The 24880-nt window shown below is 42.0% G+C and overlaps 4 protein-coding genes and 1 long non-coding RNA gene across 7 annotated transcripts; 4 read left to right on the top strand and 1 right to left on the bottom strand.

Annotated features, from left to right (window-relative positions):
* Positions 1-826: 826 nt before the first annotated feature.
* On the top strand, positions 827-6999 carry LOC143368823 (uncharacterized). Its single transcript, XM_076811924.1, has 8 exons — positions 827-1033; positions 1302-1463; positions 1536-1710; positions 1798-1899; positions 2376-2646; positions 5396-6332; positions 6410-6548; positions 6631-6999. The coding sequence occupies exons 1-8, from the start codon at positions 870-872 to the stop codon at positions 6838-6840; spliced, it is 2160 nt and encodes a 719-aa protein (XP_076668039.1). The 5' UTR covers positions 827-869; the 3' UTR covers positions 6841-6999.
* A 647-nt stretch (positions 7000-7646) lies between these two features.
* Positions 7647-12119, top strand: LOC143368824 (coiled-coil domain-containing protein 13). Its single transcript, XM_076811925.1, has 9 exons — positions 7647-7890; positions 8035-8174; positions 8324-8486; positions 8561-8796; positions 8861-9039; positions 10007-10244; positions 10305-10477; positions 11268-11402; positions 11462-12119. Exons 1-9 carry the CDS (start codon positions 7647-7649, stop codon positions 11502-11504), a joined length of 1551 nt encoding a protein of 516 aa, XP_076668040.1. The 3' UTR covers positions 11505-12119.
* A 295-nt stretch (positions 12120-12414) lies between these two features.
* On the top strand, positions 12415-16328 carry LOC143369063 (uncharacterized). Its single transcript, XM_076812483.1, has 3 exons — positions 12415-12723; positions 14939-15140; positions 15351-16328. The coding sequence occupies exons 1-3, from the start codon at positions 12655-12657 to the stop codon at positions 15464-15466; spliced, it is 387 nt and encodes a 128-aa protein (XP_076668598.1). The 5' UTR covers positions 12415-12654; the 3' UTR covers positions 15467-16328.
* Positions 16329-17289: 961 nt separating this feature from the next.
* On the top strand, positions 17290-24222 carry Vps15 (vacuolar protein sorting 15). 3 transcript variants are annotated; one of them, XM_076813304.1, is made up of 17 exons: positions 17291-17466; positions 17732-17912; positions 17995-18138; positions 18356-18510; positions 18582-18772; positions 18868-19607; positions 19672-19980; positions 20048-20431; positions 20514-20837; positions 20905-21234; positions 21306-21456; positions 21536-21649; positions 21720-21912; positions 21997-22162; positions 22249-22519; positions 22600-22933; positions 23087-24222. In XM_076813304.1, the coding sequence occupies exons 1-17, from the start codon at positions 17375-17377 to the stop codon at positions 23313-23315; spliced, it is 4308 nt and encodes a 1435-aa protein (XP_076669419.1). In that variant the 5' UTR covers positions 17291-17374; the 3' UTR covers positions 23316-24222. The 3 variants fall into 3 exon arrangements, with proteins under 3 accessions (XP_076669421.1, XP_076669419.1, XP_076669420.1); XM_076813305.1 differs by having other exon boundaries at positions 22603-22933; XM_076813306.1 differs by lacking the exons at positions 22600-22933; positions 23087-24222 and having other exon boundaries at positions 17290-17466; positions 22224-22345.
* Positions 22961-24782, bottom strand: LOC143369436 (uncharacterized). Its single transcript, XR_013085406.1, has 3 exons — positions 24643-24782; positions 24224-24564; positions 22961-23208 (listed from the first exon to the last, which is right to left on the bottom strand). It is a non-coding gene; the product is annotated as an uncharacterized LOC143369436 (long non-coding RNA).
* Between the last annotated feature and the right edge of the window lie 98 nt (positions 24783-24880).

The raw sequence follows: 24880 nt of genomic DNA on the forward strand, positions 1-24880 counted from the left end.
GTATGGACTTTGTTTATATTAACGGGCCTCTTCTCGGAACCCCCAACCGTTACTTTCGCATGTGCAAGTTGTGGCGTGTGCAAAAGCCAAGGGATATAAAAGGGGCACGCATGTTAGTACGATCAACTTTACCCTTGTAAAATATACATATTATATCTACAATTCGGAAGTTCAGACTTATTCAATCCTTTGAATCCTCGAGAATTTGCCGCGCATCCCCACAAGCAGAGTGCTTCAGCACTCCACGGACGCGAACCTGCCCCTATGGCAAAATACCCCACCAGATCGCGCAACAATACGAAGACAAAAGATAACGAATATGATTATTAGCTAATTCGGTATCTCGCACTGACTTTGTGCTAGTACCAGAAAATGACTTGGATTGGTTGATTCTTACAGAGCTATCTTCGTCTCTATCAAAAACAACTAATCCAACTCATTTTCTGGCATCAGCACAGAGTCAGTGCGAGATACCGAATTCGCTATATGGCTCATTCGCACCAAGCGATAAGAATAAAATTATTCGATAGTCATAGAAAATGTTTCCCGTCATTAACAAATACCATTCCTCTATTCTACTAAACACTGCATTTCTCAATCATAACACGTCACAACGTGGAACAATTAGAATTAAGTGTAATTTATTTCCACAACGATATAGGAAGAAAAGATAGGAGCAGATTTGCTAATATTCCTAGGGTAAAGCAATCTGTTCCCCGAATCTCGATGGTGTGAAAGATGCAGAAAGCTGTGAAAGAGACTTTACTCAGATTGCTAACTGTTGCCAACTATTGTTGATCGAATTTGTGTTTCTTCCAACAACCGGCATCGTGTTTCTACGATACCGGCGTGTATCAGGTAAAAGTAAAATGTCGCACGGTAAATTGAGTTGTGCGTTTTATGTTACAAGCTGTTGCTTATTCCTGAGTCTTGCGAGCGCAAGTACTCAAGCATCGTCGAAGAATGCTTTTGCGGAACAACTCAACGAAGAAAATTGGGATCGTATGTTGATCGGAGAATGGATGGTGGAATTGTGAGTTGAGTTGATACTACGTCGTCAAATTTGATGGCGTGTCAAAAGTCCTGTTAAAGGAAAACGCACGTTTTGTTATATTCTTTGAGCTTATCTAAATTAACGAATGAAATTAAATGCGGGAGAGATAAGAATTCAATTCCATCGGAATTGAAATTACGAGTAGAGGAGAGCTTTCGTACTATAGAGACTTCGATCATCGAAAAACCGCGCTGTAAATTAAGATAATCCCATATAAATTTGCAATTTGGATGCTTTCCTGATCTAGTTACGCGCCATGGTGTCCTGCCTGCAAAGTACTCGAACCGATTTGGGAACATCTCGCTTCCCAAAAGAAAAGTCTGAACATCAATGTCGGGAAAGTTGACGTGACCGATTCTCCGGGGCTCAGTGGAAGATTTATGGTTACAGCTTTGCCTACGATATACCAGTAAGTAGTTTGTTATTTTATGAGAGGATAATCCAAATTCGAAAATAGAAAACTAATCGCACAATGTTTCAGCGTTAAAGATGGTATCTTCAGGCAATATAAGAGCCCCAGAGATAAAGATTCATTGACTGAATTCGTGTCTGAGAAGACTTGGGAGAAAATTGAGCCTATCCCTGGTTGGAAGAGTCCAACTTCTATCCAGATGTCCGTTATTAGTCAATTCTTTAAAATGTCACAAGTGTTAAGGGTAAATAACAATAGCGTGCGATCTGTATTAAAATCAACGAAATTATCATGGATTTACTGTATTAACCAGTACCTTTACTGTCTTTAGGGAATACAAAATAGACTGATGGAAGACTTTGGACTGCCTACTTGGGGAAGTTACTTGATCTTTGCTATCGCGACTATTGTTTTAGGCACTATCTTGGGATTGGTAAGTTTGAACGTAATATGAAGGCAGTGGCGTATTTAGTGTAAACTGTGCCTAGGGCAAGCGTTGAATTTGCGCCCCTCTCCCATGCATATCATTCCAATTCCACCTTTTCTGTTCTACTTCTTTGTTAAAAGTGTTCATCACACAAAACATTTTGTTTAGAATTTAGATAATCTTTTTAAAGAAAGTGGAGCTGAAGGGTGGAAGAGACGAAAGTTGGAGGCAAATGAAGCCGAAAAGTGCAGCAAGTTTTTTTCGAAGCTTCTCGAAAGAGGCATGCGAAGCTCACAAATAACAAGCGCAAACTACTAACATTAAGCATCCAAATAAATTTATTCAAGGAACGTTATTTCTTTCGGCTTTTTTGCGCCCCTCGACATTGGCGCTCAGGGCACGAGCCCTATTTGCCCCACCCTAGATACGCCTCTGCACGAAGGTAATAACTTTAATAAAAATCTGTTATTCGTGTTTTACAGTTTATCGTTTGCCTGATCGACTTTATATATCCGCCAAAGCCAGTAGCGCATCAAGGCAAAACGAAACAGAAAGATGGATCAGGTGGGTTTATGCAAGAGAAGAGTATACAGGACGAAGAAATCGTCGAGAATGTTAAAGATGATTTAGTAGACGAAGAATCCGAAGGAGAGTGGACCGAGATAGAAGAAGGAGAGAAAGACACGGAGAAAGATTCAAAGGCTGAACCGAGTAGTCCAAATGTGCGCAAACGTAAGCCGCGTAAAGCTGATTAGACATACCGGTTTGTTGTATGTACATAAATATTTAACATCTGGGAAGAATAACGAACGATACTTAGCGGTTTGTGATGTCAATTCATTTCGATAAATGGAAATGATGGCATGGCGTTGCAGTTGTCCTAATTAATATTTGACAAGGAATTGTAAGAATATATGGGAAAAGATGGAAGTACTAGGTTTTATTGACAACTCGTAGTTATCTGAGACACGCGAGATACTCTCGAATATGACAGCAAACCTTTGATTTCGCGTAAGAATGAAAATCCTTGAAATATAAAAATCACCTCAGGTATTATTTTATAAAATCTTAGGACAGTAATCGTTATAACAAATGAACAATAATACTCGGATGTTTCGCTTGTAAATTTACTACGCGACTAATTATTGCTTCCAGACAAAGGAAAACGTTTGCTCCGAATTCCGTTAGGTATGCAGGTGAAAACTGTAAATTGTCTTACCAATACATTACTATTACTGATAACTCGGAAGCTATGATAATAGCTACGATAAAGAAGAGAATAGTTGCTTTCAACTGCGTTTCTTTATACTTTCGCTCTCAAAGAATTTCTGCATAAATTTACAATATAAATGTTTAATAATCATAGTCAATTCTAATTAACTAATATATTTTCCTGTACAAACTTTTTATTTATAACTTCTACATGCAATATTGCAAAGTATATGAACCATTATGTATTATTTATATACGAAACACGTGTGTTTTTTTTTATAGTGGCATAAAGTATTTGTTTTCAGATTGTTGAGAATAATTAAGAATTTATTATATAAGCCCAGCAGCTTTAACATTTTTTACGCAAGTTGTATTGTACGTACAATGCATTTTTCTGTTTTTATATAACTGTAAAATTTTGTGTGCGACTCTTAATATACTGGCAAGTAAAGAAAAATCATTTGGGCTGGATTGAATTATTTGTAGAATTATTACTGGAAAGAGAAGGCGAATATTCACAGTATAATAGTAATAGACTTTTAACATATTCCGTGACTGAATTTCTAGCATATTTCGAAAACTTGCTTCCCGTTTTTTATACATTCTCGTACAGGAATAAAACTATTAATGCAATAACAAATATTCGTAATTGTAAATAACTCGTAAGGACTGCATTTAATGTATTGTATGAAATTTTTATAACGTTTATTCTATAGGCGAAACTTTAGGTTAATATATTCATGAAAATATACTATATATCAAGTCAAATATATATGTTTATAAAAGAGCATGCAATTGTTACGTACACTATTTGCATCTGCAGTACTTATTAGTGTTTTAACATATAGCCGGATTATTCGACAATTACTAAACGTCTTCCACAGATACCACATACATTTCCATTCTAAAAATTCAGTTACGAAACAACATTATCAATCATATACTACACTACAGTCCGTTGTATTTCATTAATTTATAATTATATTGAATTTCACTTCGACAACTTTCAGCATTCCTCGAAAAATGAAATATATTTTTGCAGACAATTTTATATGTTTACTTACACGAAACATCTACATACGTTACTCGAAGTGGTGAAACACTTGTAAAACTGACTGCCTAATAAACGTATTAAGTCATACTTGCATGTTTTGTTTCTAGTTTTGTTGTATAATTTGCCATTTCATGTTTTCTGTTCTGAATTTAAAAGAAGAATAAAACCCAATGCATATGTATGATATTACCCCATCTTCATAAATGGCGCCATGATGAATCAATATCCATACTCGTTTCCGTGAAAATATTTGAGAATAATTTTACGAAATGCTTTCCTAGTACAGTAATATTAATATTATTGATTTATTTTCTATTAGCACTAAGTAATTTAGGAATACATAATTCTACTTTCTGAGTAAATGTTATAAATCGATTTGGTGGATCGGAAGTGACGCACTTAGAAATCATTCAATTTTAGACTCCCAACGTTGATAAAGAACGACATTTGATTTTATTTAGAATGTCTCAGTGATTATTCGGTGAAATCGATATATGTAGTTTGTGTTTTAATGTTATATGCTTATAATTCACACGAAACAAATAAAATTGGTTTGGGAAAGTCCAAGATTATAGAGAGACGCGCATGCGTGGCAAGGAGAAATCGAAATCGGAACTGCACGTTTCTACGCAGTAACACCAAGCAACAGCAAGTAACACGAGGGACGCGTGGTAATCTTAACCTCACGATTTGATCCCCGACCACGTTTGAGGCGGCTTGCTAATATAATTGTATAAAGCTAGTAAGTATCTATTTGTTTGTCTTTTAAATCGTCTTAGACGAAGCAACTATTAAGCGGCAAATTACTAATCAGCTGGATAAACATACTTTTAATTTAAATTAATATAAAAAGTAGAAATATCGACTTACAATAATAACCTTGGTCTCGGTTGGAAGCATTGTGTTCAAATTTTTTCGAGTATTGACTCGTACCGTCGAAATAAAGAGACTGTATAAAGTATGGTTTTAACTGCAGAAATGTAAAATATAAATTATGTTTCACCTCATAAGGTGTTATTCAGTTAACCCCTGGGCGCGTGTAGATTTAAATCGAAAACGTGCTACCGGTTTTTACATTCCTCGTATCTATTTCGTAAATTGGTTCATTTATTCGCGATACGCTTATATGCAGTTATTTTTCCATACAAATTAATAATATAAAAGAAGTTTGGATATGATACTACTATTCTTTAATGTAAAACTTTTCGAAGTAATTCATTATCGTTCTGTATCTAGATTTCTATATCAATCATTCAATCATGGTTAAGAGCGGAAAGAAACGTAGCATAAGCGAAAGCGAGGTAGCTGTAAAGGTGGAACAAGAATCGAATAATGTGAATAAGTCGCAGAAGAAGAAGAAGGTAGACAATGCAGCTGCGCAAAATGGACAGGCAAATAAACAAATTAAAACTGAAAAGAAGAATGTGCAAAGTAGCCCCGACAACGACAAGAAGGCGCAGCAAGCAAAGCAAAGGGAGGCATTCCGCGAGAAGCGTAAATTGGACAGGAAGAATAAGGCTTCTCACGGTTTGAAGGCTGATTTATCCGTCGAGGTAATAAAACAGAAGATCAAATCGATAGAAGCGCGAGCGGAAATCACAAAAACCGCTAAGAGGAAATTAGCGATGTTTAGAAAGTTATTACATGTAAAAGAGGGGACATACGTAGCGACTCAAAAGGTCGCAAAGAAACAGCCGGGTAAAGTAAAAAATGACAAATCAGTGGAGGCTGCGAAGAAGAAGCAAGTCCAAACTAACGAGGGACAGAAGAAGAAGTTGCCTGAAAAAGCAGACGCCAAGTCGAATAAAAAGACAGACGCTAAACAGGGTAGTCTCCTCCTTCTGAAGCAAAAGAGTGAAACTGAAGACGAAGAAGATGACGAGGACAGCGACGAGGACGAAATTGATGTGGACGATGATGCGAGCGAGGGTGAAGATGACAGTGAAGTGGACGGAGAGGAGGATGAGGATGATGATGATGAAGAGGAGGACGAGGATGAGGAAGAGGATGATGATGAAGATGACGAAGACGAGGAGGAAGAAGAGGAAGAGGATAACAAAGCTACAGTAAATACTGCTCAAAGTCCAAAAGCAGCAGGAAAGCCTCAACAAAATAAAGAGCAGGAGGCAAAGAAAAAGAGATTCGTTCTTTTCGTAGGAAATCTGCCATTCAGGTAAGAATATATCCTGCTAACTTTAGTCCAGTCGAGTATTCATTGTGCGCTGCAATAAATAAACCTTTGAATTTTAGCATTACAGAAGAGGAGCTCAAGAAACACTTCTTGACCAAAGCTAGCCAAATAGTTGACATTAGGATACCTAAAAAGGAGAACACAAATTTATCACGTGGATTTGCTTACGTGGAACTTGGCAATAACACAGATTACGAGGTAAGCGTTCAGTAACGACATTGTTGTTTTCATCTTTGAAGTTAATACGCGTTTAAATATACTTGTATTTACCTGTTCACAGAAAGCACTCTCGCTGAACCATTCGTTCGTCAAGGGGCGAAGGATAAATGTGCAATACTCCGGCGGCAATGATAAGAAGGAAGCTGTCGCGAAGAATCATAAATTGCAAGCCCTCCAGAAGGCAGGAAAGCTGGCAGGCGGACAGAACAAGAAGCATCAGAGACCCGCTGGAAAGCAGGGGAAGCCATACATGCAGAAGACGAAAACATAATTGTTGAATCTGTACGGTTGACGTAATATAAGTTTTTAAATGTCATCCTCATATTGTTTCTCTATTTCGACATCTAGAGTTAAGTCCTTTTTTTTATGTAATGGAGATATTGTAAAGGTTTATGTGCGGAATAACAGATAAACCATCTATCTATTAAAAGGTATAAGATTTATTTAACGGGCATTCTGACCAGACTTGTCTCAAATACTGGCATCCCACCTGAACGCTACAGAATTTGTAGCAACAATAACGTATGTTGCAACATAACAAAGCGTTACGTAACGCGTAAATTTTCGACAATTCCGAGAACGTTCAAGGCATAGATTTTTATTCTGCGACATGTCACGAGCGAAGGACTAACTCCGATTTGTAATTCGGAGCAGGTTAGCTAATCAACTTTAACGACTTGCTCCAAAAAATGTCTAAATTAGGAATCGCGTGTGTAACGGCGCAAAACGAGTCGAATGATTCCTTAGACTTTGAAGCGACAGTTTCGTGGGCGAACGAATTGCCAGAGGTACAAGATTAAAAATAATAAAACAAGCGTAAAGTAATTAGCCTCTTTGAAAGTATCACGAATGGAACTTGCATATCTTCACGTGCCCTAGGATAAACTACCCGATCACATTGTCTTCCCAAAAGAATTGAATCTATTTTTGCGGAATCGAATCCAGGTGAGCATCTTGGAACTAAATAAACCGATTCTGTACAATAGAATTCTATAACGGATCCATGGAAATAAACGATAGGATTTGACTGCTGAAAATGGTTGCTTGCGCCGGGCGCTCGAGGAAGCGGAAGAGAAGATGCAGAAGAAGCAGGGCGCGGCGGGAACGATCCAATCGGCAACGATCTTAGGAAAGCCGAGCGAGATGGCTGCTGCGAAAATCATTGAGCTTAGCAAAAGATGCAGGGAGCAAACGGCCGAGATCGAAGTTCTCAAATCCAAATGTAAAAGTCTCGAGGTCCATGTGGCGAGCAAAGAGGCCGAGCTGGAGAGCGAGAGGCGCGGGAGGATTGGTTCGAAAGCTCCCGACTCCTCTCAGGAGAGTGAGTTACATTGAACGCTTCTAATTAAAGAGAAAGAAGACAGGCGCAAAGCCTGGCCCGCAATTCTTTCTCACCGTACATCGTAATTTATCCCAATCGTTGTAAATATCGTGATCGAGATCCAGGCTAGTATCCTTGACAAAGGTGGTGAGAGCGGTCAGGCGAAGGAGGACGAGGGTCGGGTGACATATTTAACCGAGAGGTTGCAGCAATCGCAGACGAAGCTGTACGAATCGAAAAACACCTGCGCCAGCCTTAAGCAGGAACTTAACAAACTGCACAAGGTATTCATTTCTTTGATAAATATCTCCGTGCCTTAGAAACGTAGGGCATCTTCCATATCTCTGAAATTTTAGAGATTCGGTGTTAGAGTTTTACGGCGGAGTGTTTCAAATGCGAGAAATAGGGCAGCTTTTAAAGGGTACAGACGTAGTTACTGTGCAGCGAAGTGGGCGAGAACGTGAGCACGAGCAGCCTATCGAGCCAACCGGGTGGGTGGCGAGGCAGGGCCGAGCAGATTCACTTGTTGCATCAGAAGGTCACCGAATTGCAAACTAAACTGTCGGACTACGAAGGGACTCAGAGGGCATCCATCGGTACTGAGCCAGAATTCGTAAATGCTTAGATCCTCGCGGCTAAAAGCTGTCCACACCTTTCTCAGCGTCTATAGAGAAGAAGAATCTGTCCAATCTTCGAAATATCGAGAAGGAGAGGCGACAGCAGATCGAGAATTCAGCGAAGCAGCTCCGACAAGCTGAGGTCGCGATCGAGAGCTACAAGAGGAAGCTGGAGGCCTCCAAGGCGAGGATAAAAGTGCTGGAGCATGAATTGAACGTAACCAGAGGGAACGTCGCGGTACTCAATGAGAAAAGGTCTCACGACGATCACTTGATCGAAACCCTCAACGTGAGTACGCGATACCCCTGGATTCGTCTGCTGAAAGTTAACGCGTGGCGAATCGGGAACTTAGGGTCGGCTGAAAATCATGGAGCTAAAGCAGCAGGAACGTGAGGCAGACACGAGGAACAGAGAGGAGAGGAGCAAACGCGAGTGTATGAACGCGAAGAACGACTTGGAGTCCGCTCAGCTGCAGATTGATCGTCTACGGAGGAGACTGGAGGAACGAGAGATCGAGATTGATAAACTGAGGTCTCCTGCACCCTTTCGATGCTTAAGGAGTTTTGCCTACCTGCAAGGTCTAGAAACGCAAGTATTTTCGGAATTTTTTTTTTAAATTTGAAGACTTTTAAATAAACGGTTGTATATTCGAAAGTATGTATTTTAAAGTTCTTGTAGTTTTTTTTTGCAATGCGATTCTGTAGTGAAAATCGATACTTCTGCTATGAGAAGACGCTATTTTGTAGCAAATTAATATTTTGGGATAATGAACGAATAAGGACAAGGTAATCTAATTTACTAACTAAATTCCTGCGAATTTTTTATTTCAGTTGAACCAGGTCAGAATTAGAGTGGTCACCGCAAACTTCTAAAAAAAAATCGCTGCCGGAAGATCGCTGATATTTTTTTTATTTATTTATATTTTCCATCGCAAAAATTACCACAAGTAGTTTAACGTACACACTTTCGAATACATAAAGGTTTATTTAAAAAAGTCTTCAGGTTTAAAAAAAAAAATCCCGAAAATACTTGTGTTTTCAGACCTTGCAGGTAGGCATAACCCCTTAAGGGGTCATTCTACTTTGAACCGCCGAAAAATTAAGCTATTTTTAAATATATTTTTCTCAGTAAATGCAATATATAATGAAATAAATCTTTTTGGTATTTATTAAGCTACTCTTATATTATACAAGAAAAATTGAAAAATAATTTTTGCAATTTGTTTTAATTGTTTCGCGACAGTGTCAATATGGCACCTAAAAAAAGAAGTAAGAAAAGATTCTTAATCTGTATGAGTGTCGCTATAGCCCCTAGCTCAATTAACAAGTAGAATGACCCCTTAAATTCATTAGCAGGTTCCCTAACACTTTATCTGCCAATCTTAATCAATGAATAGAGCACTTGCACCGAGACGTATGGTCAGATGAAGTGTTAGGATCGTTAGCAGGTTTCATACGATGGATGGGACACCTCTGAATTTGCGTGACATTAATTTTAGAAGTGGAACAGTTCCGAATATAGGGCCAATGAAATCCCAGAGGACCGTCCAGCCGGAGATGTATTTAAATAGTTTCGTTCATGCCAGCCCCCCGCAAAGTTTCCGAAGCTCCAATGAACCTAACGAATACGTGACGTTGGCCCTAGCTGCCGAGGCTGAAAGGGAGAGGCTGTTGGAATTAGTAACAGTATTGAACAGGCGGTTGGACAAAGAGAGAAGTGACGCCGACATTCTTTCGGTAAGTAAATCAACCTTCTGATAGAACACACAGGGTAACTGTGGGACCCTTCCTCCTCAGAACTCTTTGCGCAGCGAGAGGAACAAATCGGCGAAGCTGGAGTCGAAGCTTCGAAAATTGGAGACGGAAAGAGTCGGGATCGTGAGGATCGATACTGGTTACAGAGGGAGGTTCTTGCCCAAATCATTGAAGGCTAACGACGAGCTCCTCGACTCGGAACAGGCCCGGCTCAGGCAAGTCCCAAAAGATCGTCTGAAGTAGTTCTGAGATCTGCGAAAATGGAATTTAAATACGAGTCGCTCTCCAATCACCTTAAGGGGTTATTTTCGGGATTTTTTTGTGAAATATCTACTGTATATTTTTTTACAATTATTCATTTGTTTTAAAAGTATATACATGTAGAAACTTTCAGTAATTTTGTTATAGAAACACATTAAAAAATGAACGAATAACAGCCATTCTCGCGGAAGCTGTGTTGATATCGGTGAGCAAGATATTTCGGAAACCGCTGTATCGACTGGCCTAAACTTTTGCAGACTTCTTTTATATACCAAAGACTAGTAGATGAACGAAGGATTTATTATTTTACCAAAAACTCTATTTTTGATTAACGAAAAACGAACAATTCAGACATCGAAAAAGCGTGGTTTTGCGTTAAACGGCCGCCATTTTGTCAAAAATCAACGTTTTGGAAAAACCTTCGTTCGTCTACTGAATTCAACCATATATTAGCAGAATGTTTTTGAATTTTTAATTTTAGACGATCCGGCTCAGAGAAAACTTGCTACACCGCACGGCGCCATTATCAAAACAGCTTCCGCGAGAATGGCTGTTATTTGTTCATTTTTTAATGTTTTTCTATAACAAAATTATTCGATGTTTCTACACATATATACTCTCAAAATAAGCGAATAGTTGTAAAAAAATATACAGTAGATATTCCACAGAAAATTCCCGAAAATCGCGTTCTTTTTCGAAAGCTGACTAGTCATAACCCTTTAACATCTCCACTTCGTTCTGTAGAATGGAGTTACTTCAAGAAGAATGCCTCGCGTTAAAGGCCAGACTGGACACGATTCAGCAGGACAAAGCTTCGGACCTAGCCGCGTACAAGCAGATGCTCGATCACGTTAGGAAAATCTTTCAAGACGCGTGCAGGTGATTTCGTGCAATAAACAGGAAAGGCTGATCGCTGAAGCGCAATGCTTCTGTTTCAGAGGCAAATGCACCATTGGAAGTCGTTCTACAATTACAGTATAACTCCGATCCAAAGCTGGCTTAAGCGAACACTTTCCTGAGCGAAGAAACGCAAGAAATTTCGAACACCTGCGCTACGTTCATTCAATAATCCTATCCGAACGAGACGCGGAAGATTTATTATCACTGGACGGAGCAACAAGTTGGTCGACGGCTTTCATTGTTAGTTCCTTCCGATCGAAATTGTGCAAGAAGTACAAAACTCCGTGCACGGTGATGTAAATGGGACACGAGATAAGGTGCAACGGCTCCACGTAAACGTGCGTGACACCGTCGCAGCGACGGTGTTTCCGTTTCTATCGCTCGTTCTGTGCTTCCTCCTCCCGTTCACGTAACCCATGTTTACCCTGAACCACCGCGTTTGCTCTTGCTATTGATATCGCCCCGTACGCCAGTTCTACGGGGCCGTAAATTCATCCTGTTTCCCAAGGTTCTGAGAAAAGCCGCTTCGACGGCTGTAACTCATTCCCTCAGTCTGTCGCGTCCTGCCTTCCACCCACGGTGCGATTGGAAATTCTCGATTTAATCGCCGCCGAAAGTTAGATGTAACCCGAATTAAAATGAGAATTCTCAAAACGAAACCTTGAGACGAGAGTTCTTCATGGAAGTTGACGAAGAAGGACCAAACCGCCCGAAGCTTCCCCTTCCGTTCTACGAAACTCCAAAACGGTTGCGGAAAAAATCTGCCGCTTGCGCTCCAGCGATAGTCCCCCGCGGTGGCAGGGGTGTAGATTTTCAATCGGAGGAGCTCCGTATCAAGGGGGAACCGGGCTAATTCTATCGGAGTTTCCGCGAAAGCTTCTCGCAGGCAAGAAAATTCAACCCAGGGCGTTCCCGTCGGCGCTAAGCTTTGCCGCACAGGTGCGAGCTTACAGGTGTTGGTGCTCCTGCCTGATAAGAAGCGTACCCGTGACGTCAGATCGGCGCAGGTAGAGTATATGAGTCGGCCCCGCGGAGACATCCACGTCACTCGTTCTTGAACCTCCTCCGTTCGTTTGTTCCGCAAAGGTTGCTCGTCAGTTTGCCCATAGTTTTCGTCCTCGCAGCCTCCCTCGCCCTCTTCCACGTCGGTTTCTCGCGTGTCCCCAGCTTCCACCGGTTTAGTCCTCTGCTTCGACCACGGCTGGATCGCGCAAGGAGCTCGCCAGGCGGAATGCACGTCCATCCGGAAGCCCGTCGCGACCGCAGACATGCTTGCTATTCCGGGGGATACTGTGACCAGGTAAGTCGCAGAGGACCCACGGGGACGTTGCCTCGATCAGGGATCGCGCTCTTTCTCTCCAGAGAGAGAGAGAGAGATTCCGGGGAAAGTCTGTGCCCGAGCGAGGCGCGCTTCTCGAGCCTTCCCAGGAAAAGTCGGGAAATGTTTTCGCCTCGGCGAACGGCGCCTCGGCGAACGCGACGTCCCCGCGTCCTCGCGCGACGCACAGCTGGAATTCCGCGCGCCGAGGCCTTTTCATGTGTAAATTCGAGGGATATAATTGCTACCAGAGAACACACGCGTGGCGTTGGCGCTAGAAACGGCGATTATGTAACCGCGTACGGGCACCGGCAATGAAACTTTTACAGCCGGCCGCGATAACAATGTTGAAATTTCGCTGGCGACGGAGGTGCTCGCTGCTCGGCGCTGGCTCGGCAGGTATATCTTTCAATATATATAAAAGAAACTGTGTTCAGCGCGATCCCTTCTCTACGAATATCGTAGATACCGAAGTCCTCGGATGCCTTGTAGCATTTAAATCGCGAACGTCGGCCTTCCAGCAGGTATTTAATCGGTTAATTGCGCCGCTTTCAATTAGCAACCGTGCCACAAAACACGACGCCTCTGATAATGAAATTGTTACGGCCACCGCGCGATAACGAAGTCAGATGTCTATCTCGGGTGTCCGAATCGTTGCGATTTCGGGATCGGGGGGGATCTCGTATCGATTCTGTGTCGCAGTTCCCTTTCGTTGCAATGGAAACTCTGCCGGGAATGTACGCGTTGATATTTGAAAGAGAACTGAATCCATTTGCAAAGAGCCGGGCAATTAAAGTGATAAGGCCGAAGTCGTTAAAGTCGGTAAACAGAGGAACGAAACGAAAAGGATCAGTGGATTGCTCGACTCTATTCTCTTTTATCTTGCTGGGGACAGTTTTACGGTCCCTCTGTGCGAGGTGCCTTGAAATAGCTACCCGCGGAGTCAAGCATAAACCAGCAACAATGCCGTGTCGGTCTCTTCCTTCGGCGAAGGGAAGCTCCCGAAATTCGTTTGGCCGGTGGGCTCGGCTCGAAGCGAGGCAGAAAAATTCTACCCATTACAGATGGATTTTCAGTAATACCGGTGCGGAGTCGGTCCGTTATCGCGTTATCGCATCGTTTACTGATAACGACGCGTAATCGCTGGCTCCTCTCTCTCTCCCGAAGACGATACTCGATATTTGTCCTCGGGGTTTAACAAACGTGCGTGTTTTTATTGATCCTTCGGGAACGCGACGGAGGAGCGTGGAAACGCGCGGTATTCATCGAGTCATCGCGAAGGACGACATTGCATTGTGTAACTCTGTTAAGTTTATCTTTGCCCCACTAAGAAAAGGCATAAACTTCGCCGGGACGTTACGCAAATGTGATTTACAGCGTGCCTTGCGTGATTTTCGAATGCACTTCGCGGGACGAGAGCGGTTCCCATTGGTAGCGGTAGTATTCTACTATTTTAATTCCCGCGGTATGAAGCTCCTCGTTCAATTGCACCCGATATCAGTGGATTCGTTTCGGCGTAATTGCGCGGGTAGGCGAGGTGTCACCAGAGTCGCGGCAATCGCGATCTCGGGGACTATCGCGCGCCCGATAAGAAGATGGAAAAAAAAGATACGGGAGAGGAGCATGTAAATACCAACTGAGCTGCCCCGGTGTTTGCCAAATGTTTGCCTGTTTAAGCAGTTGCTCGTAAACCGGTAAAAATGTCAACTGAACAAATACCAGCGCTACTCTGCGCCGTGTTAACGAGAAAGTTTCCAGAGTTCGGTTAGTCTCGGTTTATTTGGAAGTTAGACGATACCCGTTAATTTCGATCCATCCGAACACAGTCGCCCGCCTAATGATAATTGACCGATCGTTCGCGATATGAGCGTACCATATGTATTTTTCAATTTATCGTCGGTATTAGAAACTTTCTCGCTCTATTCCAATATCTCTTGGGCCGTAGGGTTTCTTCGAATTAATCTTCACGATTCCTTTTACCGACCAGCGGTATCAGATAACCGTTATCGACGAAACGAATTATTCGAACTTATCTCTTCTATCGATAGAATTATCGGTCGTAGCCCGACCATTCGAATCGGCCGTTCGATTGCCAGAAATTTCCTGTGTCGTAATCAGTGCCCCGTATCGGTACCCCTCCCCCCCCCCCCCCCCCCCCGATCGAATCTAGATCCAACGTGTTCGTTGTGCTTTCCAGGCTCGCAGGCTCGAAAGGGAGGTGTGCTGGGGCGACGGGGAAGACGGAAGTGTTAACGACACCGTGGCACGAGCTAACGCACCGGAGGTTATGTTTACCGCGCAATCAGGTGGCGGCGCTAAAGAGGAAGAGGCTGCTCGCACCTCCCCGATAACGAGCAAAGCTGCTACGCTCCACCACGGGCGACAATTTTTACCTCTCGGTATACATATCCTTTTGAAGAACCGATCTGGTTCGGTTAACGCCCGACAAGCGTACCAAACAAATTGAATCCTTCAATGAAACCGTTAATTCGGCGATTCGCTATGCTGAGTTCCCCCGTGATTAGTAGAACGGAAATCTAGCTTCTCTTTAGGATGTATATAGAATACTAGGACTGTCGGTAAAGTCGTAATCTATATTTCTATGAAAGGTGGCAGCTTAGATCGAGAAGATGAGGAACGTGGAAAGTTCTGGGGAAGATATGGAAAGAAGATAACGACAAAAGGCGCGCGCTATGAAGAGAGCTATCCATCGACAGTATGGTGATAATAGACACTGTCATGGAGTTGCTCTCTTTGTGGACGCCGCTAGATCCGACATTTCTCTCGACCTTCCTCGTTCTTGAAAACATCTTTTCTATGGAGCAACGTGATTCGCATTGGACGATGAAAGGTGAGGAATTGTCGGCTGGGTAAGTAGAACGCGAGGTGATGTTTGTTTTCAATTTATATATGACACAGTTGCGATGATTTATTAAATATAATATTTCGTTTGGGCTTACCAATTCGAGTCCATTAACTCCTTGCAGATGTTCCAACGAACCTGCTCGTACTTATCCATGGCAACCGTGAAACTCTCCACTGGACAGCTTTCTGTGAAGCACGGAATTCAGATTATTCATTATTCAAATGACCGTTGTTGTCCAATAAAGTGTTTAAATTCCCCTCCTCCTTCTTTGTTTGCATTTTTAAGACTCACTGTTTCCTCGTCATTTCACGCCGCTAAAGGATAACCGCTGCACTTTCGCAACGACTGCGCAGCACTGCACTTTGGCGCGCATTTTTAGTGAAAACTTGGCAATTCAAATCACTGCTTGGTCATAGGTGCTTTTTAAGAATGCGATTAGAAGTTCTTTTAAATATCCGAATTCTAACTAATATAATGATACGTTCACAACGAAGTCGTTAATATTAATAGATAGTACTTAGTAGAATTGTGGAATCGTGCATAATTGAGAAATTACTTCATCTTATCTGATTTAGGAAGAGAACACGAGACAGTAAATAAAAGTCTCTGGATCTGTGATCTATTAATCCCGATAACGTGTAAAGTAATATAATGCAAAGTCGTACGAGCTTCGAAGATGTTCGTGCGGCATCGTAAATGGCTTTACTTAATTACTTCGGAATTAATGGCTTTGTGATCTGTTCTATTTTGAGCCGATAATGTTGGATACGACACGAAAATGATAAGAACACCCAATAAAAATTCTATTGAATACCGCATTTTATATCATTTCAACAATGCCCCTCGATTACAATATGTATTGAGTCACGTAGAATTCGATCGTGAGATATCTTCTTCTTCTCTACATATATAAAGCAAAACGTATGTTTTCCTGTTCCCTTATAACTCAGGAACTAATAGATCAATTTCAATGCGGCTTTTTTTAACGTGTAGTAGAATTCTCGGGGAAGGCTTTAGGCTATAATATCATCTCGATAGTACTAAATGGGACTGAGTAATAAGCGGAATAGTAAAGCGGGGCAGATAGATCTTATTTTACATGGCGTCCACCGTTCTGCGGCGCAAGAGATCCGTGTAACGGTTTCCCGCGCAGTGGTGGGGTGGGGATGCTTGAGGATCACATCGTTTGTCTATACATGTATATAAAAGAAGAAATCCTGACTGATTGACAGATTCATCGACGCTCAGCTCAAACTGTTTAATCTAGGAACAGAGACATTATAAATACCATTTATTACTCGTCGCTTTCTCATGCCGCCTTTTGAGGCGCCCCTAGTAGGCGATTTATGATGTTTGTTGTCAGTTTTATCGTAGGAGTAGGTCCAGTGGCAATGACGAGAATGATAAACTCGGTCGGCAATACAAACTTCCCATTGCGAACGTAGCCATAAATTGATAGCACTATAATAATGCTACCAATATTACTAGAAACAAACTATATATTTGCTTTCCTGAGAAAACTGACGCAACAGAATTTCATTTCTACAATCTTGAGGAGAATCTGAAAGCGAGATCGGTATTAGCTGCGGTGAATTATTGGCTATCCTTGAATTTAAAGTGATCAAGGGCAATTATTTTCCTGTCTAGGAAGCTTTTCTACCTCGATCATTGGGTGGCAGCATTGAATTCCAAGAGACCGAGTGAAGTTGGCACAAAATGGATGCTGCTTGCAAATACATCAGTTTTAACTAGACATCAATTTACAAAATGGGAAACCAATTAGTGGGTATCGCCCCTAGTCAAATATTTCCAGTAGAACATTACTTGACGGACCACAGCGATTTATTATTCGATGTGAAGTAAGTATCTTTGTCCAGTATCGCGCGAATGAAGTCTCAGTTCTTGCACCAACCTAAGTTCTGTCAAACTCTTACTAAACATACTAAACATAAATTGAAGCTATCAAGGACTGTTTTCTATTGGAAAGGAGTGACACGCTGTCCTTCGTTTCGTACGCATTCAAATTATTGGGTATTGGTAGTAAATCATACGAGGCACATGTTATCCGACCGTAGAATTTTCATGGACCTATGTTTATAACAATCATCTTTTAAACATCCGCAGCTTAGGAAGTACGAGATTTTTTAAAGTGGCTCGAGCCAGGAGCCAAGAGGGTCTGATAGTGGTTAAAGTTTTTGTTATTCATGATCCAACGCTACCACTATCTGCTTATAAAGATAAACTCGAGGACATTAGGTCTAAATTAGCATCCGCCGTGAATTGCCTACCTTTTCAAAGAATGATCGTAAGTATCTATATTCAACGTATGACTTGCAGTTGCGTTATGGATCGCCGTGTAATTAGAAATATTTGTACCTTCGTATTAGCTAACAGAAAAGTCTGGATCGATAATGAGGGAATACGTGAAATGTTCTCTTTATGACAGAATCAGTACCAGACCGTTTTTAACGAGCATAGAAAAGAAATGGATCACCTTTCAAGTTTTATACGCATTGCACCAAGCTCATAAGGTGAGATAATATTTAAATTATTAAGTAACAGATTATATCTTGCAAACGAATTAGCCGAGTAGGATCATAGTTATTTGTGTCTTGAAAACGAAGTCTTGGTTGTTAAAGGATGCATTTGAATGCTTTTCGCAGCATAATTTTGAAAGAACATATGATAGATTCCATTGACGTAGTTTCATAAAAGAAGATTATAATACCGCTTCTCCTTTGACTGTAGTTTGGAGTCTGCCATGGTGACATAAAACTAGAGAACATAATGATAACCAGTTGGAACTGGATTTTACTCACAGACTTTGCAAGTTTCAAGCCAACTTATCTGCCCGAGGACAACCCTGCTGATTTTTCGTACTTCTTCGACACGTCTAGGAGAAGGTACGCGATACGGTTTACGTGTATCGTCTTTCAGTTATTATGTGAAACTGTTCTTCGCTCGACCATTCCAGGACCTGCTACATAGCCCCCGAACGGTTTGTGAAGACATTATCTTCAGAATTGAGCAACACACTGTTGTTGTCGGAACAAGAGCTAAAGACAGGTGATCTGCACCCAATGATGGACATTTTCTCTGCAGGCTGTGCTTTAACAGAGTTATATAACGAAGGACACCCGCCATTTGACTTTTCTCAACTATTAGGTGCGTGTAGTATATAGAATAGATCGTCTGTAGATCGTATGTATGGTATTACAGTGAACAAACATTTAAAAATGATTTTGTTGTGATATATTAAGCATACAGAAACAATGAGTATTCAGTGAGCAAGCATTTGGATACAATAGAGGATCCAGGGATACGTGAACTGCTCGGATCTATGCTGGAAAGGAATCCAGCGAATAGGAAGAGCGCTGAAATTTACTTAGCACAGGCTCGTGGAACACTATTCCCAGAATATTTTTATTCGTTTCTACAATCATATATGCTTATCTTTTCCGCTGCGCCGATCTTGTCGCCAGATGAGAAAATAAACAGACTGAAGAAGGATATCGGTAATATTATCAATATCTTGAAAGCAGAAGAGACTGATAAAATGAAAAGCATTGCGAGAGCTGCGAAGACCACGAAAGGAAGTCAATATGAAAATAACATAGAGTCGAGTAAAGAGGACTCTGCTCATAGCGATGAGAACACCATCATAGAAGGGGACAGCGATCAAAGTTTTGATAAAAGTGATTTGAATCAGGTTGACGCGAAAACTGCTTCGACGGAGCACAGTAAATCTGATAGCCAGACGAATCAGCGATCGGGGAATGGGTCATCCGAAGAACCGAAACACGGCTTGGACGTAGAAAGTGAGAAAAAGTTCTCATCCCCAGAACCACTCGAAGGACTGGTTAGTATTACTCAGCTTGTTACCTCATGTATACGAGGTCTACATCATTCTCAATCGAAGTTACAAAGTTTAGAAATATTACTCGAGTTAGCCGAGAACACGTCAGACGAAACAATATTAGATCGAATTCTGCCTTACATCGTAAGTATTCTAATTAGTAGCGTTAACACTGACAGCGTGAAATTAATGTAATGCTTCTTAACAGTTTCATTTGGTTCACGATCTCGCTCCACGAGTGAGGGTATCGGCTATACACACTTTAACGAAATGCTTGCATCTCGTAAAATTAATTCCACCATCGGACGTGAACATCTTCCCGGAATACATTCTGCCGGGTTTAGCGCATATCACGCAGGACGAAGCAGTGATCGTTAGAGCTGCTTACGCGGAGAATATTGCGCATTTAGCGCACATCGCGCTGCGTTACTTGGAGAATGCCCATTTGTCTAATCTAGGTAATAAAGAAGGTCCAAAGCCAAGTTACGACAGCGAGCTTCAAACGCTGCACGAAATGGTAATTGACTAAATGATTTTCTAACTGATTGACATTTGCTACATACTAAATCGCGTGATATTATTAGGTACAACAATCTGTGTCCATGTTATTGACAGATCCACAAAACTTAGTAAAGCAAACATTAATGGAAAGTGGGATAAATAAGCTCTGCGTATTTTTCGGCAAACAGAAGGCCAATGACATTCTGCTCAGTCACGTTATTACGTTTTTAAATGATAAAGAAGACAAAGAATTGAGAGGTTCGTTCTTCGAGTGTATTGTCGGCGTGGCTGCTTACGTTGGCTGGCACAGTAGTCCCATACTTATGCCGCTCCTTCAGCAAGGACTAGCGGATCCCGAGGAATTTGTGACGACAAAGGCTATTAACGCAATGGCGACTCTCACGGAATTAGGACTGTTGCATAAGTCCGCGCTTTATCAACTTTTATTCGAGACTATGGTCTTCTTAGTAAGTCACGCTCTGGGCAGAATTTGATGATTAAAGAGTATCATTTAACGCCAAATGTCTTAAGCGTAAATCCTTCACTTAGGTGCATCCAAATTTGTGGATAAGGCACGCAACCGTCGGTTTCATATCCGCGGCTGCGAGAACGCTTAACTTGGTTGACGTTCAATGCAAAGTCCAGTCGATGATACAGCCGTACTTAAAGCACCCCCTGATACAGATAGAGAAAGAAATTTTATTGCTAGAAGCCTTGGTACCCCCCATACCAAGAATCGTTTACGACTCTGTCGTGAAGTACAGCGATATGGAAGAGCTGTTTCAAATTCTGGAGCAGAGGCAAACGGCTCGAGCTAAAGCGGTGACAGGGATAGTACCTCAGTATAGCGAAATGAGCACCTCGTTGCGAAACGTAAGTTGCAAAACCCTTTGTAAGTATCTCCCATAGATTTCGAGAGGGGTAAACGATATGTTTTCAGCTTTTCAGACGATTAAGCTCAGAATCAATGACAGAGACTGTCGAAGACCAGTTGCTAATAATGAAACCTCATTTAATGAAGATTAATAAATACCGTAACTCGGCAGACGCAGTACAAAACACATTCAAATCAGTCGATGGGAAATTAGAATTAAGTTCTATGAAAGACAGGATACGGCATCATACAGTGATATTGTATTCCGATACAAAAGGCGATCTAGGTCTTCCACCATTTAAACGACTAGATCGCAGGACCTCTGATAGCGTTGGCACGTACGCGGCAATGAACCAAGAATGGCGTACGATGTTCGCAGCTCAGGATAATGTTCCAGTAATTTCCGAAATAACTGTATTCACTGGTTAAGTTTTACGTAATACTAATCGAGCTTCTCTGCACCGTAGCATACTATTAAGATGTCGGATATGACTGGAAGCAGCGGAAGTCCCAGCCAAAGTTTACACGGAGGAGAGATACATTTGTCGCCGCAACACAGTCTATCTGACATGAACAGTATAAATGACCATTCTCTCCACGAACGTTCATACATTCAATGTATGTTCTTCTAAAAATACTTGTCAACGTTATCTGAAATGCTCCGTCGTAGCAGGTACAACTTTCTGTAATTTTTCAGATAGGTGTGCTCCTTGTAGATTAGAAGTGAGGCAACTGACGTACAGGAAGCAGGAACAGCACGCTGCAGCGTTAAGGGCGCAGCATTGGGCTGATGACATCGCATGGCAGACGGGTAATTATTGATAATGGCGTTCTGGGTACTATGTCAGGCATCTGTTATAAACGTTCGTGTTCTGTGAAAGGGTCACGATTGCTGACAAGCGGATGGAGACCTCGAGGAGTTCCAGTAGCATATCTTCACGAGCATAGAGCTGCTGTGAATAGGCTAGTTTCTATACCGGATAGTAACCTATTTGCAAGTAGCTCTGCGGATGGATGTATCAAGATATGGGACGCCAGTAAGATGGAGGGTCGAAACATAGCTAATCGCTCTAGGTAGAGTCTTCTTCGAGCTTAAGCAACGCATTACTTACCCAACAGCCGATGCATCGTGTTTAACAATTATTTTAACTGCATTAGGCAAACTTACATGCACAGAGGTGATGCTTTAGTTGGTCTGGCTATATGCGATCAGGGGCAATCGTTGGCGAGCTCAGCGAGCCAATCAGGCACAGTGTTTGTTTTGCGAATTGAATCGAATTCAAGTAAAATGAGTGTTATTGGAAGCAGACAGTTGGATCTTCAGGTAACTATGCATACCGCAATATCGTTCTATGCCTTCTTTGTGTTCTAGCATTGATATAAAGTGATATTACATGTCTGAATATGCAGGAGGAAGGGTGCGCGGTTGATCTGCAGTACTTAGATTCTGGATCGCAATCAGTTCTCGTGTACGCTTCATTGTACGGCTCGCTTGTGGGTTGGGACTTGCGATGCCCCGGTACAACGTGGCGCCTAGAGAACGATTTGAAGCACGGGGTGATCACCTCGTTCTGTGTAAATAATTATCAACAATGGTTGACTCTTGGTACAAGCTCGGGCGTGCACACGTGCTGGGACTTGCGGTTTCAGTTGCCAATAACCAGTATCAAACATCCCACGGGTAAATTTATAAACGAACAAAGCGTCGCAAGTAGAAGAACGTATTCGAAATCGATGTGAAACTTGAAACATGTTTGGTAGTAGGTGCGAGAGTAAGAAAGGTAATCACCCATCCGACGGAGCACTCGTGGATAATTTCGGCCGTACAGGGTAACAACGAAATCTCAATGTGGAACCTCGAGACTGATTTCCGACAAATGGTTCTTTGGGCATCTAGTGCGCCGCCACTTAGTCATTCCCAAGGCGGCCACAGTGTATGTGCCATGTACTCTGGGTGCATCGATCGCTCGGGCTTTCTGCTGGCTGGCGGTACTGACATGAGACTGCGTTTCTGGGACTTGAATACGCCGAATGAGTCGTACGTCGCACTGCCTGCAGCCAACGACGTCACTGCTCCGAATTCATTAGCATACGAGTTAGTAATTGTGTATCAAACAAAGGCTGCCATTCACGATGCTTTTTAAACACCTTATTTATTCTAAATACTTTATATACATGCTCTATTTACATTCCTTCCAATGATCAGTGGTTTTGCCACGGGCAGTACAACATTTTTTATGTTCTTCAGGCAACGCTTGATAGATGGAACGAACGTGGTACAAGAGGTGTTAGCCGGCGGCGGTCCCACTCCGTCGTCCGGTGGAGGCATCGGCGTTCGAACTAGAAATTCCGAGGAAGGTGGCCAGGGTCCTGAAACACCGTCGTCCGGTCATCACGATACTATTTCAGCCGTGGCGATGTCGAACACGTGCATCCTCACTGGTAGTACAGACGGACTGATACAAGTGTGGAAATGATTGTTTTATTTCTCGTCCTGTCACGTTCCACAGCTGCACGCGGTGTACAAATTTCTCTAACACGCCGCAGATGTTGCTCGAGGGGAACGACTCGATATTGGGCATCGAGAGATTTTTTATGAACGAACTGGCGTGCTACTACAGTCATTCTGTGATTTTTTTTATTTGTATATAATGTGTAATATATACAGTATTTATTAAGACCATCGACAGTCGTAACGACGATAACGATAACATGCATTTTTTTAACGGAACGTGTATAACTTGAACCTTGTGTAATATAAATGATTTATTTTTCTACGTCAAAAAGAAAGGAGAAGTGAACGAGAAAGAGCTTGCTGTACTATAATACGAGGTGTTCCAGAACTGTATGTGCGATCTTGATTACTACACAGAAGTCACGAAGAGATACGGGACACTTGTAACGAACAGAGGTGTGCAGTATTCTGTAACTATTATTATAGTTTCCGAGGTATTCGGCTTTCATCAGTTAAAAGTGAAGATAGTTTCCTTCGTACGACGAGTCTTATCAAGACTTTCTTATTCCCTGAAATGAGTTCTATGAGCCAGTTAAGCTTACACCTACAGTTTGAGAACACCCTATATATATATTAAGAAATCTTTAAGGTAATTGACGATACTTAGAGCTTAGATTAGCGTGAGATCAACGACTAATTGTGCGGATATAATACGCTAGAGAAGTCATGTACAATCAGTGTATAAAACAAGACGCCGCGAGAAATGTTGCCCGCGGTACCGTAATTTATACTCTTGGTACACAGGACCCCGTACTTTCGTATCGTTAGTTACTCAAGCAGTAAAGTTGTATACCGACTGAAATACTCATAACCAGTGGATATATTCGTACTCCCTGATATTGTTACAATAAATTCATATTTTCAACGCACCTGTACGATCCGTTCGCTTTGACCGCAAGCTCGGATCATCACCAAGGGCAGACCGGCCCAGCAGGATAAGGAGCACGGCCAGGGAAGGCGTAGGGATCGGCGTTGATCGTCCTGCAGATCTCCTTCCATCGTTCTTTTCCACCTTTCCCTTGTCGGCGCCCGTACTGTTGATTTTTATACTCGGGTACCCCGTAGTTGTAGCCGGGCTGCCCGCCAAAAAGAATGTCAAGCCACGGCGCCGCGGATACAGCGACGATTAATAGCAGGAACGCGACTAATATTTTCATTTTGAGCACACTCTTTTGTTCCGCTAAGCCCCGGCGCTAACAACCGACAAAAGCCTGAAAAGAAGTTTATCGCAGTGAATGTAAGTGCGAGCACACGAATAATTGTACGATATCAAGTCAAGCGTGACGAACTTTCATGTTACAACGCCGGATGACAAGCGGTTGCGACATGTACGTTTAACAGTTTCTTTGTCTTTACTTTCGAAATTCACACTTTCTGAACAGAGCGATTAGCAACGAGTCTCCCTTCAGGTTTCCTGGCACTTATGTCGCGGTTCACTTAATTGACAACAGTTTGCTTCTTCCTTTTTCCATCAAATCGTTTATAGTTAACGCTCACTTTCGCGCCTCCTTCTCTTTGTTGCTCTTC

The sequence above is a fragment of the Andrena cerasifolii genome, chromosome 5 (assembly GCF_050908995.1).
Source record: "Andrena cerasifolii isolate SP2316 chromosome 5, iyAndCera1_principal, whole genome shotgun sequence".
Taxonomy (NCBI): Eukaryota; Metazoa; Arthropoda; class Insecta; order Hymenoptera; family Andrenidae; genus Andrena; species Andrena cerasifolii.

Excerpts from the sequence above, each read along its gene's own strand:
- LOC143369063 (XM_076812483.1), top strand. The coding sequence starts at position 12,655 with ATGCACGTCCATCCGGAAGCCCGTCGCGACCGCAGACATGCTTGCTAT. Across the intron at positions 12,724-14,938 it reads CCGGGGGATACTGTGACCAG|GCTCGCAGGCTCGAAAGGGA; the intron begins GTAAGTCGCAGA and ends TGTGCTTTCCAG. Across the intron at positions 15,141-15,350 it reads GCGACAATTTTTACCTCTCG|GTGGCAGCTTAGATCGAGAA; the intron begins GTATACATATCC and ends TTTCTATGAAAG.
- LOC143368824 (XM_076811925.1), top strand. The coding sequence starts at position 7,647 with ATGCAGAAGAAGCAGGGCGCGGCGGGAACGATCCAATCGGCAACGATC. Across the intron at positions 8,175-8,323 it reads AACTTAACAAACTGCACAAG|TTACTGTGCAGCGAAGTGGG; the intron begins GTATTCATTTCT and ends GTACAGACGTAG. Across the intron at positions 11,403-11,461 it reads ATCTTTCAAGACGCGTGCAG|AGGCAAATGCACCATTGGAA; the intron begins GTGATTTCGTGC and ends CTTCTGTTTCAG.
- LOC143368823 (XM_076811924.1), top strand. The coding sequence starts at position 870 with ATGTCGCACGGTAAATTGAGTTGTGCGTTTTATGTTACAAGCTGTTGC. Across the intron at positions 1,034-1,301 it reads GGAGAATGGATGGTGGAATT|TTACGCGCCATGGTGTCCTG; the intron begins GTGAGTTGAGTT and ends TTCCTGATCTAG. Across the intron at positions 1,464-1,535 it reads GCTTTGCCTACGATATACCA|CGTTAAAGATGGTATCTTCA; the intron begins GTAAGTAGTTTG and ends ACAATGTTTCAG.
- Vps15 (XM_076813304.1), top strand. The coding sequence starts at position 17,375 with ATGGGAAACCAATTAGTGGGTATCGCCCCTAGTCAAATATTTCCAGTA. Across the intron at positions 17,913-17,994 it reads TACCTTTTCAAAGAATGATC|CTAACAGAAAAGTCTGGATC; the intron begins GTAAGTATCTAT and ends CCTTCGTATTAG. Across the intron at positions 20,838-20,904 it reads TGAGCACCTCGTTGCGAAAC|CTTTTCAGACGATTAAGCTC; the intron begins GTAAGTTGCAAA and ends ATATGTTTTCAG.